Genomic DNA, 17,364 nt, shown 5'->3' with positions numbered 1-17,364 from the left:
ATTTCTCTGATGTTCAATTCTATGAAACATTTACATGTTATTTGCAGTTGTTTAAAAGCTGGGCATGGTGGTGTACTGGGGGCAGAGTGCTGCAGAGGCAGACAGATCTCTGTGAGTTCAAGGCCAGCCTCGTCTACATATTAAGTTCCAGGCTAGCCAGACATAACCCACATAGTGAGACCCTGTCTCAAATAAACACTAAACAAAACTCAGCTCATGAATAAAATATGACTATTAATAAAATTATACTTTCTCAGACTTTGGATGACTGTCTCCTGCTCCAGATCCATGTGCTACCACCAAATAGCCCATCTCTGGAAAACTGTCCTTTTTGGACACAGTAGTTCTTTTTTTTTTGTATTTTTTGACAGGGTTTCTCTGTGTAGCTTTGTGCCTTTCCTGGAACTCACTTGGTAGCCCAGGCTAGCCTCGAACTCTCAGAGATCCGCCTGCCTCTGCCTCGAGAGTGCTGGGGTTAAAGGCATGTACCACCACCACCGCCCGGTGACAGCAGTTCCTAACAAAGACATTAGGTACCTGGGAGTCAACTGTATCATAAATGACCTTAGTTTTGCAGTCTTCTCTAATCCTTCATAGAAGCAGAGCTTCTCTTCCTGTTCTCCATAGTGCCACAATATGAAGGCATGACTCATGTAGCCAAGGCTTGCTTCAAACTCACTATGTAGCCAATGAACCTCCTGGAGTTACAGGTGCACACCCTTTCTCAACATGGCCTGTTGGTCTTAGATCAGTGTCCCGAGTCCTAAGCATAGGGTGGAGCACCACTTCGTCATGGTGTTGCTGGGCCATTGTCCCTCCCCTTAGGGCACACAGAGGTCTGAAACTCCACACAGGGACAGGGCAGCAGCACCTCATTCCTTTATTTCCTCCCTTCTAAAAGGAGACCAGCTCAGCAGCTTTCCTTTCACGCCCTCAAGTCCCCACCAGACAAGTGACCACAGGCACCAGATCTTGGGTTGGTGACAGTACATGTCTCCAACACTCCCCTCTAGCCTGCTGTGGTTCCAGCTGTTTGTGTCAGTGAGTCAGAACCCTTCCAGAAGGAGGGACCAGACAGAGTCAGTTCTGAGTGGCCAGAGTCCTGAGGGGAATCTACCCCAGCAAAGGTCTCCTCTGTCTGACAGGAGATGCCGAGGTTAAGCCAGCTCAGTTATCTGAAGGGGAACACAGTCCTTCAGTGGGAAGGACACAAGCCACATGACTCCTGTCACACACATCAAGGCAACACTCCACCATCACGGCCCATGTGGCTGCAGCGGGCAGCAGACACCGCAGGCTTCCAGGAGGGAGCTCAATCGCGAGGCCGACTGACCATGACCTCACCCAGGGCCTCCAGCACCTCCCGCTTGTAGTCATCGAAGTCCCCGTCGATCTGACTGACACTCTGGTCCTCCACCACCCACAGCTGGCAACTGGTCTCTGTGATGAGCCGGGCATCATGGCTAACAACAATCACAGCTTTGGAGAAAGACGATAAAAACAGGGCAGAAGAGGGGAATCAAGAGTGGGGAAGGAGAGCCCCGCCCACACTTTGCCTCTTCCTCCGTCTGAGCAGACTTACCTCCCTTGTAGTCATTGATGGCCTCCCCCAGGGCATCAATGGACTCGATGTCCAAGTTATTGGTTGGTTCATCCTGTGGAGAAAGGAGAGTTCCGTGGCAGAGCTCTGTAGCTCTCACCTTCAAGCCCTTCTCCTGTGACTGGCCCACTCACCAAGATGAGGACATCAGGCTCCCGACAGGCCAGCTCCGCAAACACAACTCGGGCTTTCTGCCCACCTGCCACAGAAGGAAAGGTATTGAGACTCCTGTCACACGTCCTGCAGAAGTCAAATTCTATGTGCTCAGGGTGGGGGCTCCCCATGGGGGCTGCCTCGTCCTCAGCGCAACCCAGAGTGGTAGTACCCGAGAGTTTGCAGATCTGGATGGTGTGGGCGTGGCTCTCCAGGCCAAAGCGGCCCAAGCACTTCCGGGCATCCTGGTAGGGCAGGTTGAAGCTCCGCTGCAGGTACTCCGTAGGTGTCTCCTCCATGTGCAGCTGCTCTGCATATTGCTGGTTAAAGAAGCCAATTTTCTGCCCAAGAGAAGGGGGATGTGGTCAGTCAGAGTCCTGCTTCCTACCAGACTTCCATACTTCATTCCAAAACCAGCTTACCAGCCGATGGTTCTTTCTCATTTCCCCGTTGGTCTGCAAGGAAAAAGCAAGTGTAAAAGCAGAGATGTGGGAAGGTGGTGAGACCATAGCCCAGTTTTTCTTTTTGAGATGGTCTTATCCTGCAGCCAAGACTAGCCTTGAATTTACAGTGATCTCCGTCTCAGACTCCCTAGTGCTGAGCTTATGAGTGGGAGCCACAGGCCTATCTCAATGTTTGTTTTGTTGTTTTTTCTTTTCTTTTTTTTTTGAGACAAGGTTTCTCTGTATAGTTTTGGTGTCTGTCCTAGATCTCACTCTGTAGACCAGACTGGCCTCTTTTGAGTTCAGAGATCCGCCTGGCTCTGCCTCCTGAGTGCTGGGATTAAAGGCGTGTGCCACCACTGCCTGGCTCGATGTTCTCTTTCTTTTTTTTTCTTTCTTTTTCACCCCTGGAGCTGAGGATCGAACCCAGGGCCTTGCACTTGCTAGGCGAGTGCTCTACCACTGAGCTAAATCCCCAACCCGAGAGAAACAAATTATCAGAGTTGGGCTGGGAATAAATGAGTCCAAGAAAGGAGAACGGTGCGGGGTGAGGACACTGAAGGAGACAACCAATTTCCTCGCAGTGACTGCCGTTCGAGCTGAGTGGGTGGCACAAGCCGGTAATCCCAGCTACTGAAGAGGCTAAAGGACAGAGGACAGCAAACTTGAGGCCACTGGGGTAACTTAGCAAGGCCTTACTTAAAGGAACTAAAGGCCCTGGGTTCACCCCAGTGTCACGGAACAGCAGCCCCACAGTGTGCGGATGGACTCCAACTCTCAGTCCTCCAGCAGTGCAGAGTGCCAACAGGAGAAACCCAACTTGGTATGCTGGAGGAAACCCCACTCAGTCCCAGCAGAGAACTGAGAAGTCTTGGGACTGTCTCTGCATTCTCCCCCCAGCTCACACACTTCTCAGTCTACCATGGACACACTGTCCCCTGTCATCTGGTGAATGCTGGGCCCTCTCCTCTCCCTTTTGGCTTTAGGACTCACTGGTGTCAGCTTGCCAGTCAGCAGCAGGAGCAGTGTGCTCTTCCCCACACCGTTGGGGCCCACAATACAAACTGGAAGGAGACAGGTGGTCAGATAAGCAGCCTCAATCTGAGACTCATGCTCCACATCCCAAGTCACCCAGGACCAACAACTCACTCCGTGAGTCCATGTCGATGCCAAAATCCAGGTTCTTAAAGAGTGGCTTCTGCCCCTCATAGCCAAATGTCACACCTGAGAAAAAGCAGCCATTTATCATTTCCCCAGTCATCCCAAACGCCTGGCCTCAGAGGACAGCACACAGGGCTCTGCTGTCCATGGCAGCAAGTGGTCACTTACCGTGCAGCCCTAGTACAGGTGGGCTGAGAGGTGGTGGGTCTGGGAAGGTGAAGCGCACGGTGTACTCCTTGGGACGCTTCAGGAGCTCAGGGGGGTCCTGAGACTCTTCATCCTGGTTTTTCCGGCGGCACTTCTGCTGTTTCCGAGTCAGGACTTCCTTTGTTTGCTTTTCCTGGATGAGGAAGAAGGACGTAGTCCATACGCTGCCCAGGCCCATGGCTCCCCTCCCGCTCTCCACCAGGAGTGGGCACGCACTGCCTGTTTGGTGGACTTTCCCCCAGCCTTCAGCTCCTTCAGCTTCTTCTCCTGTTTCTCGTACTGCTTTAGCAGTTCTTTCTGCTTCTGCTGGTACATTTTCTTGAAGGTCACTATGGGCAGGGGAACAACCAGGGACAGGTGAATTGGGGAGAGCAGCCATGGATGGAGATCTTGAAGAGACAGCTTATCACCATGCCCGGGGCTTGCTACTCAGGCTCTGCCTGGGGATCCACCTGTCCCCAACCCACATGCTTACTGTAATTGCCCCTGTAGTAATGGAGCCTCTGGGTGTCGAGGTGAATGATATCAGTGCAGACATCGTCCAGAAAGCCCTGGTCATGGGAGACGATCAGCAACGTCTTCCTCCAGCCCTGAAGGTAGCTGCAGTGAAGAGAAGAGTGTGGAGTGTCACAAGGGTGTGGGAAGATGAGTTAAGGAAGCAGATAACGGGGTGGGAACAGGGAAAGAGGCAGAATGGGAGCCCACGACACAAAAGCCAAGAACACGGGCATCGTACTTATTGAGCCAGATGACAGCGTTGAGGTCCAGGTGGTTAGTGGGCTCATCCAGCATCAGCAGTGTGGGTTCCATGAACAGTGCCCTAAAAAGGGGTGGAGTCAAGGTCAGGAAGGAAGCCGTCTGCTCAGCAAACCCAGAGCCCTTGGTTGGCAGAACTAAATGAGAACTTTCTATTAGATAGGGGTCAAAATGGAGAATGACCCAAGTTCTCACGATGCACAAGTGAGGACGGTAAAAAGTTGGCCTCAGATCTGTGTGCCCAGTAGGCCTTGGAAGAAAGGAAAGGGACTGGAAGTCAGAGACCGGGCGAGTGGAGGCAGGGCCCACCTGGCCAGGGAGACACGCATGCGCCAACCCCCAGAGAATTTCTGTGTGGGACGATTCTGCATCTCAGGGTCAAAGCCCAAGCCAGCCAGGATCCGCCTTGCCTTGGCCTCTGCAGCGGCTGCTCCAGTAGCCCTCAATTCCTCATACACCTGGGAGGAGGGAGAAGAGGACACGTGACTAGGGGTCCAGGGCCCCAAGGCCCGCCTTGTGCCCCCAGGCCGCCTCCTCTACCTTCTCCAGTCTCTCAGCAGCCGTGTCGTCCCCCTGCTCCAGCCGCCCCTGCAGCTGCCGCTCCTCCTCCAGCAGCTGCAGTCGCCTGGTGTCCGCACGAAGGACAGCTTGCACGGCAGGGGTTTCATCAGCCACCACCTCTGCAGAAGAGAAGGGTCAAGGTGGCAGCGCCAGTCCTGGCCTGCCTGACCCGTGCAGCACTCGGCACTCCTTCCAAATCAGGAGTTCTCCAGCCCCCGCTTTCCTGGTCCCCGGCCTCACCCTGCTCACACAGCAGCACGTCGATGTTAGGGGGGATGCTCAGGGCCCGGTTGGCAATGTGCTTCAGAAGTGTGGTCTTGCCTTTGCTGGAGAACAAGAGCCATGAGGACCCGGCCACCCAGGACAATCCTCCTTTCCCCTTCAATCCCAGCTTCTCACCCATTGGGTCCCACCAGCCCATAGCGGCGGCCTGCGACGATGTACAGGTCAGCGTTGACAAACAGCTCCTTGCCATGGGCTGAGATGCTGAACTTTTCCAACTGTAGACGACAGAAAGGATGACCCCAGGACAAACACCCACAAGCATCTTCCCTTCCCACCACCCTTGTCCCTGCAAGCATGGGTCTCATTTCTATTGGCTTTTCTGTCACCTTGCTCAAGCTGGCAAAACCCCTTTTCCTTAGTGCATTCACCCCTTTCCATGACTTCCGGGGTTGCCAAAAGCTTGCACAAAGTGAGGCCAGGCCTCTGCTGAAGTGACAAGGTGGGGGAAGGGCTCGCAGATCTCACCTTGATGTCAGATGCATTTTCTAACATTGCCTGGCGGGAAGACACCTCTGCCTGGGACACGGAGAAGTCATTTTCTGCAGCATTAGCTGCTTTTAATGATTCCACCTGGCGTTCATAATCCATCTGAGGAGGAGGAAAGGATGTCTGATGTCACAACATAGTAGCTCCATATGGTCATGGCTGAGACAGGGCTGAAGGACACAATTCCTTCCTTCTTTCAGCTGCTCTACTTCAAGCAGCCTGAGAGCGCTCCTCATACCCTTGCCTTACAAATCCACAGAGACCATGAAGCCCAATGGCGTACCTGTTTCTTCAGCTTTTTCTTTTCCTTTTTGCTAAGGTGGGCATAGGGGTCATTGGCCTTTGACTCCCCCTCTTCCTCTTCCCTCTCTTCCTCGTCACCCTGTGAGAATACACGGCAGTAAACAACAAAAGAGCAGCAACATCGAGGACTAAGGACTTCTCAGAGTGGATTCCAGGGCTGTGGTGGCACATGCCATTACTCCCAGCGCTGGAGGCAGTGAGTTCTACCTCCTGGTCTATAGAGTAAATTCCAGGTCAGCTAGAGCTACACAGAGAAATCTTGTCTTGAAAAACCAAATCAAACCAAACCAAAAACCAACAAGAACAAACAACAAACCCCAAACCTAAAACTAAACAAAAAACCCCTCAGATTCCTGCCATGCATCCAAGTTGGGCAGGAAGCTGTCTTCTCCACCCAATCTGGAGATAGCCTATGGTCCTCTCATACTTGTCCCAAGCCACTAGTTTGCATGCAGTTCTCTATTAATCTCTGCCACCAGGAACCACTCTATGAAATGTATGGTAACTAATGAAAGGAAATGCCTGTGACTAAAGATTGAACTTCAAGTGTGAGCGAGGGTGGAGCAAGCTGAGTTTCTGCTGCTAACGTGCAAAGAGAAGACGGTGCAGTGCAGTGTGCAGGCCGAGGACGCCAGCAGCTCTGAGACAACAAGTGCCTGAGACAGAGGCCCACAGCACACAGGTGTGCCGACGGAGGCCAGGAACACGGCAGATGCACTCTACACCACAGTGCCAAACTCTAGGCCCTTTCCTCTTCCATCAGCCTCTGGGCCGAACCTGACCCAATGCCTGTCTTCATGCAGCCCATGGAATAAAGTGGCTGTTCCTTTCCAAGAGTAGTTGAAAGATGAGTCAGAGACACAATCCTAAACACTACATCAGTAGGTTTTTCTACAGCCCCAGCTCTGCTGGAACTCAGAGATTTCTGCCTGTCTCCCAAGTGCTGGGATTAAAGGTGTGCTCCTCTATGCTGAGCAACAGTGCCTCAACTGTAAAGTCTGTGACTCCTGCTCCGGTCAGCAACAGACTCCACCCCCCCCCCCACCCCAGCAAAGCCCATACCTGCTCTGCCTTCTTGGCTTTTTCTCGGTCTTTCCCTTGTTTGGGAGGCTCCTTTTCTTCAGTTCTTTCTTCACCATCTTCCCCTTCACTGTCTGGAGCAGCAAATTTATTTTGAAGCTGACAAGGAAAAGACAGGCCTGATGAGTCACTGCTCTGACGAGCACCGTCGGCACCAGCTGTAGCTGCTCTCACCTTGACCTTTCCTTTGGACTTCTCCGGTCCCCGCCTGCTCCTGAGCCCAGGCTGCTGCTCCTCAGACACAGCCTGCAGGACACACACACAAGGGATGGCTTGGCCACTCACAAGCATTTCTAGAGAGCCTGCCATGGTTCAAAAGGGCTGCCGGGGACAAGAGACCCAGAAAGCCCTACTCAAGATGGGGACTCAACCAGACAAGGGTTGGAAGGCTACTCGGGAGGAGCAGCAGAATGAGCAATAAAGGCTTTGGCAAGGCTGCAGCCAAACTGGATGCCGAGATGCCATGATGTCCCGAGGGCAAGAGCCAGGCTCAGGGCCTTTTGGATTTTGAGTTTCAATCTCTGAGGAGTACTGCATGGCAGACAACGTTAAAGAGATGAGCTCTCATGGCACGGGCAGGACAGATCTAGGTGAGTGGTCGACAAGCAGGAAACTGGCACGTGTGAGGAGGCCCTGAGTGGAGGAACCACCGCCTCACCTTATTGATGCGATTCTTCTCTGGCTTGGCAGGCTTGGGAGCACATTTTTCTTCGCCCTCCTCCAAGTCACTCTCATCCTGAATCAGGGCCTCAAAAACATTCCCACCCTACAGGAAAAGGTCACAGAAGTCAGCGAGCTGGCTGTGGCTGCCCTTGGGAGTCTTTGCTCACCTGCTGATAGCTCACCTTGGCCTTCTTCCCTCCGCGGGGTACCGGGGCGGGTACTGAAATGACAAGGGGAGAGGAAGGGGACCCCAGTGTGTGGCTCCTTCACATCACCACCTCAAAGACCCAGCAAGGGATGAGACCTTACTCCCCGCCCGCCCACTGTGGACTTTGGATGTCCCCTGCCCCCAGGTTTCTCTGTGTAACAGTCCTGACTGTCCTGAACTTGCTTTGTAGACCACACTGGCCTTGAACTCAGAGATCCCCTGCCTCTGCCTCTCAAGTTGAGTTAAAGGCGTCACCAGCACCCAGCATCCCCTCAAGAAACTTACCCTCGTCCTCCTCATCACTGGCTGGTACAGAGAGCATCTTAAGACGCTCCATGAGCTCTTTCTCCTCGCCATCATCGTCCACATCCTTCTTCCGCCGGCCTTTTCGGGTGTCTCGCTTTTTCTTCTGCTGCTGAAACAAGAGTGTGAGGGTCAGCTGAGGGTCAGCGGGGCTGGTGGGCCCACGGTGTCCCGGGATTCCTAGCCATCACGGATACCTGCTGCGGCTGCTGGGGCTCCTTCTCCTTCTGCGTCTTCTCTTCTTCCCCAGTTTGTTTATCTTCTATCGCCAGCTCCTCAAAGAACTGTAAGGGGTAAAACACAGGCAAGCTGCTCAAAGGCCAGTCAGCCATCTGCATGTAGACCTTCCTCATCTTGCTGCTTCTCTCTCCCTTAAAAAAGGCTGGTGGTCATTTTATTTTTATTTTAATTTGCCATGGATGGCTCTCACTCATGCTGGCTCCCCACGAACTTCCGGTTTCCACTTTTGTACAAAGGATGACACCTGCGTGCCCACTGAAGCTGGGAGCCTACTGATGCTTCTCAACTCCAGAACTGTAAGAAAGTAGTGTTTGCTCTTCTCATTTTTTTTTTTCCTACACAAGATTTCTCTGTGTAGCCCTGACTGTCCTGGAACTCATCCTTGTAGACAAGGCTGGCCTTGAACTCAAGAGATTTGCCCGCTTCTGCCTCCTGAGTGCTCGGATTAAAGGTGTGTGCCGCCGCAGCCGCGCAGCTCTTTTTGAATTTTTAAAAATATTGAGAATTTCATAGAAGCCCATGTGCCTCCTGCTTCCTGAGTGATAAAACCCCCCACTCACCCAGAGCCCTTCTCTTAGCAAGGCCTCTCCCTCCTCACATCTCACATGTCCATTTACACTGCCCAGGAACACCCAGTCATCTGTCTTCCTGGACCCTCATTTCCTCACCGTCTTTTTGGTCTTCTTGTCCTTTTTGCCTTTCTTCACCACTTTGTCTGGAAGGTTAAACAGACATCATGACATTAGCTGATTCTAAATGCCCAGCAGCCCGGACTTCCCACAGAGCCCCAGCTGGAAGAACCGGGCTCTACCGGGAAAAACTGGTCTTAATCATTACTCCTGGTCTGACAGAAACAACCATTTCTACTTTCAGCCAAACACCTGTTTCTTTAAAACATCTTTTTTTAGATGCATTTATTTTGTGAGTGTTTCACTTGTGTGTATATGTGTACTATGAGCCTGCCATCCTGCATACCCGGAGTTATGGACGTCAGGAGCCACCACATGAGTGTCCTCTGCTCCTAATCACTGCACCATCTGCCCTGACCTACACACAGCTATGTTAAGCAGACACCAGGTGTCAGAAAACGCTTGCACTGGGCATGCAAACAGCTGATAACTGGTTTCCTCTAGTGCTTGTAGGCTTTTGGAAGACAGGTCTTTAAAAAGCAAGGGCCCTGAACTTTCCCAAAGGGAAGAAAAGCAGACTTGGTGGGGGGAGGAGAGGCTGGCCTCAAGCCTGAGGCCATTCGTGGTCCCTGTGGAGGAGGCATCTGGCTAAGCCTAAAGGAGAAGGTACAGGTGGGGTCACAGTGGCATCCACGTCCAGATCAGCTGTGAGAAAAACCACTCATGTGGAAACAGAGACCCACTATGGCTACAGCTGAGACACTGAGGCCAAATGGGACGGGTCAGGCTGGAGCGAAGGCTTTTTAGCGAGGTAAGCCCAGTCAGGTTGTTGGTATCATCTTTTGTACTTTCAAGTCTTGCATTCACTTCAGAATGGAGCAAGGATGGGAGGAAATAAGAATAACGGGAAAAAAAAATCTGTTGAGACTATTACAGTATTTTTTGGTGGTCTACTCTGGTGATGGCAAGGGGGACGACAGTGGCAGAATCCAGCATGAAGAGGTCCTCAGACATGCAGCATGAAGTACATCCAGTACTTGAGTGAACAGTGGAAGAGAATGTGATTCCCCACACCGTGCCTTCGGCAGGGAAGACGGGCCAAGCTTATGAATGCAGTGAGGGCATGTGTGTGAAGGCTCTAAGCCACACTGGTCATCTGCAAACGAACACCTGGGCCCACACCCCACCCCTGTGCTGAAAGCACAGTATAAAGGACAGCTGGTCATTTTTCCCATGCAGTCCTGCAGCCTAGACAGTGACCTGAAAGACTGTCTGTCTCTTAGGGAGCAGAGGATGTCAGACTGACTCCACTCTTCACTTCTGCTATTTGTGGCCCTCCAGGTGAGGTAGAATTGATGACGTGACTTCTGCACGGCCACACTCAGTTAGAGCAATGTGGAACTCAACTGTGAAGCACAGAAGCTCTCTGCTATCTACCCAAAATTGAGTAGTACCAGACTCAAGCTCTCTAGCACTCCTGAGGAACAGGCCCATGCAGGCACAGAAGAGCTGCCAAGAGCCAGCAGTGGGGACATCCTCCCCCACCCCCTTATTCAGCAGAAGGTGACGGGGGATGTGGGCTCTCATGGACCACCCTTCTCACCAGCACTAAATGCACTAAGATCTTCAGCCTCCGACCTGCCTGCCACAGTATGAGCCTAACAAACAACAGATTATCTTTGTTCCAGGAGAAGCTAAGCAAGCCCACAGGCTGTTCTGGTTCCACTCTGTCCTCCCCAGCCCCAAGCCGAAGTGTCACCTGTAGAGACTTTTATAGGAAGAGGTGGGATGTTTGGACTGGACTATTTCAGTTGGTTTCAAGCAGTTTCCAATGACGGTGAGCCTTGCCAAGTCTCTCTCCTCATGTGTAACTCCCGCTTTGGGAAAGCTAGCATTAGCTCAGGGTGCTTCCCCCAGGCTGCTGATTAGGCACAATCAAAGCGGGAGAAGGAAGCAGGGCCTTGCCTGGTGAGTTGTCATGGGGTTGGTGGTGAGTCTTGTTTGGAATTATTTCTTACAATTTCAATAAAAATAAAAGTGTCTATTTGGGGGAAAAATTGAATATTAAAATAAAATGTTTATGTTATGATATATGGGTGTTTTATCTGCATATATGTCTTCTTATTCCATGTGCCTGATGCTCAAGGATGCCAGCCAGGAGAAGGCATCAGACTCTATGGGACGAGAGTTACATCTATTTGTGAGCGGAAATTGAACCAAGGTCCTCTTGGAAGTGCTCTAACTGCTGAGCCTTCTCTTCATGTGCTCCACAGTCCTTACTTAATAATAATAAAAAAAAAGTCTTACTGAATAGCTACTTTGCAAAACAAAACAAAACAAAACAAAACAAAAAACCCAAAAACCAAAAACCACACCTTGGAGATAATAAGAGACAATCTCTTTATAGTCTTAGCACCTAACAGAACCCCTATCCATCTTTCCTGCTTCCTGCCCCCAGCTAGGCTGTGGACTCTGCTCCTCCCAGGTTCCTTAGTAAGTCCCAGACACAGAAACCCATGTCAGTCTCTGCTCCATCTGTCCTTACCCAGGGCACCTTTCAAATCTGATCCTGGTGCTCACTAGGTGACTAGAGTACACAGGTCAGAGGGTGTGTGAGGTTAATACTGAAAAGCTTTATATGCCAGTCATTCCAGAGCCCAGTTCTAATGACAGAAGGGAGGAATTAAGACAACCTCCACACACCTCCTCATGTGTGTGGTGCTGTGGGCCTCACACACACTAGGCAGTCACAGTGGATTACATCTTCAGTCCCTTCTTTCCACCCCTTATTTTGAGGTAGTCTCACAGAACTGCCCAGGTTGGCCTTGAACCTGTGGTCTGTCCTGCTTTAGCCTCCCACATATTTGGAATTAATTACAGGCTTGAGCCACAAGATCTGACCCCCTGCCCCTCCCCACTCTCACACACAGGGTTTCTCTGTGTACCCCTGGCTGTCCTGGAGCTCACTCCGTAGACCAGGCTGGCTTCGAACTCAGAGATTCACCTGTCTCTGCTTCCTGAGTGCTGGGATTAAAGGTGTGCGCCACCACACCTGACTTCATCCCTCCGCTCTTGAAACTCCTTTTGTCTATTAAACTGACCTGAGAAAACATCACAGAGGTCAGCAGGACCAGAGCTATGTTACACCTCTCCTCCTTTAATCTCCTATACTACAGCTCTTTCCTTGAGCTGTCCTCAACTTCAAAGCAGAAGAAAACACTTTAATATTACCACTCCTGGCCCTTATTTGTAATCCAGGTAACAGGTAGGCTGAGGAAGGAGAATTAAGTTTGAACTCTGTCTGAGCAGCTTAGTGAAACCTTGTTCAAAATAAACAGCAGCTGAGGATGAGTCCATCTTCACCAATTCAAAGCCAGTCTCCACTTTATGGCTGGGCATAATGACTCAAGTCTTTAAGGCTAAAACTTCAAGGCTCAGACTGGATCAACAGATGTCCAAGGCCATCCCCTAGCTATACATGAATTTAAGGCCAGCCTAGGCTATATTAGACCTTGTATTAAAACAGAACAAAAACTCTCTAAGCTATGAATATAAGGTGTATATGAAGCAAAAGTGAATCTCATGTTTAGACTTGCATCCCATCCCCGAGACAGTTTATTACAAACATGCAAATCCTTTCACTCAGAGGGCCAGCAATCTGGTCTGAACATTTCTCTCTCTTTTTTTAAAAAGATTATTTATTATGTATACAATGTTCTGCCTGTATGAATGGCTGCAGGCCAGAAGAGGGCACCAGATCTCATTCTAGATGGTTGTGAGCCACCATGTGGTTGCTGGGAACTGAACCCGGGTCCTCTGGAAGAGCAGTCAATGCTCCTAACCTCTGAGCCATCTCTCCAGCCCAGACAACACTTTTCTTTTCTGCAGGGTTTCTGTGTAGCCCTGGCTAGCATCAGAACTCAAGAGATCCACCTGCCTCTGCCTCCCGAGTGCTTCGATCAGAGGCCTGCGCCACCACACCCGTCAGGTAGCACTTCTTAACAATTTTTTTGGCCTGTTTCCTCATTTACCCGTTTCTCCGACTGTTCTTGGAGCTATCCATCCTCTCAGACTCCTTCCTGACTCCCTCCTCCTCACTGGTGAGGTTTGTCAGGTCCCCACCACATCTTTTTTTAACTTGGTCTGAACGCTCTAGGACTGCTTCATCTTCTCACTAGAGACAATTAACCATGTGTCTTCGTCATCTCCTCCTAGAAACCCCCAACTCAGCCTTCAAAATACACTAGGCTGGCAAGGTGGCTCAGAGAGCCAAGTTCAGTCCCCAGAACCCACATACAGATGGAAGGACAGAAGTCTACAAAGCTGTCCACCGACTTTCTGACCTCCACTCTAGCTCCTCCCTCAAGAAAGCACTGACACCGGCGCTGGAAAGATGACTCGGCAGTTCAGAGCACTTGCTGCTCTTTCAGAAGGCCAGGTTTGATTCCTGGCACTCAAATGGTAGCTCACAACCATATGTAACTCCAGTTTCTGGGTATCAGATGCCCTCTTCTGACAAGGCATGCACATGACACACATATGTTCACGCAGGCAAAACATCAACACACAACCAAAAACGAAACAAAACAGCCAATACAATCAATCTTTGCATGCTTTCCACCTTACAGCCCAATACTACTCTCTCTCTCTTTCTAGTTAAATCTATTTTCCCCGGGCGGTGGTGGCGCACACCTTTAATCCCAGCACTCGGGAGGCGGCGGCGGGCGGATTTTAGAGGGCAGCTAGGGCTATGTAGAGAAACCCTTGTCTTTTTGTTTGTTTGTTTTTCGAGACAGGGTTTCTCTGTGTAGCTTTGCGCCTTTCCTAGAACTCACTCTGTAGCCCAGACTGGCCTCGAACTCACAGAGATCCGCCTGCCTCCGCCTCCCGAGTGCTGGGATTAAAGGCGAGTGCCACCACCGCCCGGCAGAAACCCTTGTCTTAAATAAAACAAATCACACGCTTGTGGAATCACTGTAGTCGTTCGCGTCTTCAAGCCTCTTGGAGTTCTGGTCCCCTTCCTCCCACACCCACAGCACATCGGACCAGAACCACTTAGTCAAGCCTGACCTCGGCCCTAGCCGAGCGCAGGGGGGCTCCCGAGTGCGCACGCAGGCGGCAGCGGGGGTCGGTGCCCTGTGCTCGCCCCCCGCCAGCCTCCCGGGGCTCCGGGCGTCCGGTGCGCGCGGCCTCGGCCCGGCGCACATGCGCAGGACCCAGGCCGCACGGCAGCCGGCCCCGGCGCCCCGGCCCCCGCCTCCTCCCCGCTCACCCGCGGGGCTCGTGCCCTCGCCGTCCCCGATCCATTCGGGCTCGGGCGGCTGCTGCTTGGGACCCTTCGGCATCGTGGTGGCAGTTGCGAGTCCTCCCGAGGCGTCAGGCGCTGTTTCCGCTTCCGGTGGCGTGGGGCCGCCAATGGCGACCCTGGTGCGCAAACGTTTGCCTCGGGCTGGGGGCGGGGCTGGGGCGCCGCCGACTCGCCGCGAGGGGGCCGCTCGTTATGACGGCCCCACGCGCGGTGACACCCAAGGGAAGACGCAAAGTCTGGGTAGGTTGAGGCCTCGTCCTGCTCTGGGACTCGCCGTGTAGACCAGGCTGGCCGCCAACCGCGAGATCCGTCTGCCTTTGGCTCTGGAGTGCTGCGTTCAAGGCGTGGGTTGCTGACACAGGGTCTCACTCTGTAGAACTCACAATGTAGACCAGGCTGGCCCGGAACTTCCAGAGTTCCTCTTGCCTCGCCTCTGGGAGAGCTGGGATTACAGAGCTGCACTAGCATACCTGACTGGTCACTTATGAAAACGGTACACCTCTCCCATCACCCCCCAGACAAGCTTTCTCTGTGTTAACTGTCCTGAAACTCCTTTTGTGCACCAGGCCGGCCTCGAACTCACAGAGACCTGCCTGCCTTTGCCTCCGGAGTACTGGGATTAAAGGCGTGTACCACCATGCCCAGCCAGCTTCTTTTTAATACTACATATTGTAAAACGTACTAAAGACACCACAGGCCGAGCGCGGCGGTGGTGCACACCTGTAATCCCAGCACTCAGGAGGCAGAGCCAGGTGGATCTTTGTGAGTTCCAGGCCAGCTTGGTCTACAGAGCAAGATCCAGGACAGGCACTAAAACTACACAGAGAAACCCTGACTCGAAAAACAAAAAAACAAAAACAAAAACAAAAAAAGCGCAAGACACCACAGACTGTCAATTTAGGAAAAAGTAACATTACTGGTCCTTAGTTGACATGTCACAGAATCACAGAATACATAGGTATACAGATATAAAGATATAAGCAAGGAACTCCATCCTAATAACCAACCACTGGAATTTTTTTTGGTGTAGATGTGCAATCATTTTGCTGTAATTGGCCTACTGCAATTGCACATACAATAAAATGGCAAGCAAAGAACACTTGGTAAGTTTTGACAAGCATATGCCTTTTGGGGAGGGGCCGGGAAGGGGTTTTTCAACAGGGTTTCTCTGTGTAGCCTTAGCTGTCCTGGACCTGCCTCTGCCTCCAAAACAGCAACCTTTTAAACCCCAATCAAGATATGGCTGGCTTCTAACTCTAATAAATGACAGGCCTTGGAACTTGAGTGAGGCATTTCTACAACTGGGGCAGCTCCCATCCTTAGTCATGCTTTTTTTTAATGTAGTCCAGGCTCACCTCAAGTCCACTAAGTGGCCAAAAATTACACTGAACCCCCATTTTCTTGTCTCAACCTCCCTCCTGAGTATTGAGATTATATGCCTGTGTTAATATGCCTGTTTTTTTTTAAACTTTTAAAAATGACTTGTTGATCTTTGTTTTATGTGTTTTGGGTGTTTTGCTTGCATGTGTGTCTGTAAGAGGGTGTCAGATCCCTGAAACTGGAGTTATAGTTAGTTGTGAGCTGCCATGTGGATGTTGGGAATTGAACTCAGGTCCTCTGGAAGAGCAGCCAGTGCTCTTAACTGCTGAGCCATCTCTCCAGCTCCTATTTATATGTTCTAAGAATTGAACCTAAGGTTTCATGCATACTACTCAAACACTCTGCCGACTAAGGCCACATTCCCAGCCCACACGATGCTTCTGTCCCACCACTTCCCAATACTGACAGATCCGAAGCCAGTGCTCTTGTCCTACTGCCCCAGCACATCTGACAAAGTCACTTGCCTTCTATTTCTCCAGACACTTTCTCCTAGTGGACTGATCCTTCTCCCTCCTCCGCTGGCCTCTTTCCCTGGGGTCCAGATGTTATACTTCCAAGCTCAATCTTTGACAGTCTTTGAAAAAAAATTACTTTTATGTGTTTTGCTTGCATGTGCACACTGAGTACATGCCTGTTGCGCTCCGGCCAAAAGAGGGCGCCAAATCCCCGGGAACTGGAGTTACGGGGAGCAGCAAGCTGAAGTGGGTTCTGGGAACCAAACTTAGATTCTCAAGAGCAAATGCTTTTAATTGCAGAGCCATCTCTCCAGCCCCAAATGCTTTCATTTTGATTGATCCAAACACTGACTTTTCCCCAACTCCATTATTCAAGCCTGTGCCACCATTACAGCTTACCTGTGTCATTTTAGTAACGTAAATATTCATTTCTGGGGCTGGAGACATGGCTCATGTTTAAGAGCACTTGTTGCTTTTGTAGAGGACCCTAGTTTGATTCCCACTACCCACGTGGTGGCTCACAACTATCTGTAACCCTAGTCCCAGGGGATCTGATGCATTCTTCTGATCCCCATAGGCACCAGGCACACACATACATGCAGGCAAGGTATTTATACACATTGAAAAATATTTAAAAACCTCCATTTTTAAGTCTGTTCCCCAACCTAAGTGGACAGGCATGTCTAAGCTTTTTTTTTTTTTTACTTTTTGAGACAGGGTTTCTCTGTGTAGCTTTGGTGCCTGTCCTGGAACTTAGAGATCCACCTGGCTCTGCTTCCCGAGTGCTGGGATTAAAGGCGTGCACCACCACGGCCCTGCATGTCTAAGCTTTTAACAGTGGAACATGGAATCATCACAAAGCTTGGCATCATCACTATGGAGTCCGTATGGAAAACCCTCGATTTGATTTACAGGGAAACACAAATGAATCGTGACTCTTCTGCCTTAGCTCTAGACCCGAGTCTGAGATCTCCCGCACTCCCCTCAGCCACTGCAGACTCCTCTTTCCCATTCCACCTCAACTGCTTGCCGCTCTCTGATCTGCTCCCCCAGTTAGAGTGTAACTTTGCTGCTACCTCTGATGAACTACATGGGGCGACGGGACTCCCTACCAGCCTCACCTGTACTTCAGAGACGGCTGAA

General features: G+C 51.2%; 1 protein-coding gene across 2 annotated transcripts; it reads right to left on the bottom strand.

The window, feature by feature from the left end:
- Positions 1–857: 857 nt before the first annotated feature.
- Abcf1 (ATP binding cassette subfamily F member 1) lies at positions 858–14,512 on the bottom strand. 2 transcript variants are annotated; one of them, XM_036176387.1, is made up of 25 exons: positions 14,351–14,512; positions 9,118–9,164; positions 8,407–8,493; positions 8,192–8,321; positions 7,881–7,918; positions 7,694–7,801; positions 7,210–7,281; positions 7,018–7,134; positions 5,936–6,034; positions 5,632–5,754; positions 5,281–5,381; positions 5,122–5,207; positions 4,861–5,000; positions 4,630–4,778; positions 4,301–4,384; positions 4,040–4,164; positions 3,781–3,893; positions 3,526–3,697; positions 3,346–3,420; positions 3,190–3,260; positions 2,176–2,208; positions 1,926–2,094; positions 1,735–1,799; positions 1,583–1,655; positions 858–1,479 (listed from the first exon to the last, which is right to left on the bottom strand). In XM_036176387.1, the coding sequence occupies exons 1-25, from the start codon at positions 14,421–14,423 to the stop codon at positions 1,313–1,315; spliced, it is 2,517 nt and encodes an 838-aa protein (XP_036032280.1). In that variant the 5' UTR covers positions 14,424–14,512; the 3' UTR covers positions 858–1,312. The 2 variants fall into 2 exon arrangements, with proteins under 2 accessions (XP_036032280.1, XP_036032281.1); XM_036176388.1 differs by having other exon boundaries at positions 8,192–8,318.
- Between the last annotated feature and the right edge of the window lie 2,852 nt (positions 14,513–17,364).

The sequence above is a fragment of the Onychomys torridus genome, unplaced genomic scaffold, assembly GCF_903995425.1.
Source record: "Onychomys torridus unplaced genomic scaffold, mOncTor1.1, whole genome shotgun sequence".
Classification (NCBI taxonomy): Eukaryota; Metazoa; Chordata; class Mammalia; order Rodentia; family Cricetidae; genus Onychomys; species Onychomys torridus.
The sequence above is the reverse complement of the archived record's forward strand: the minus strand, read 5'-3'. Positions and strand labels throughout refer to the sequence as shown.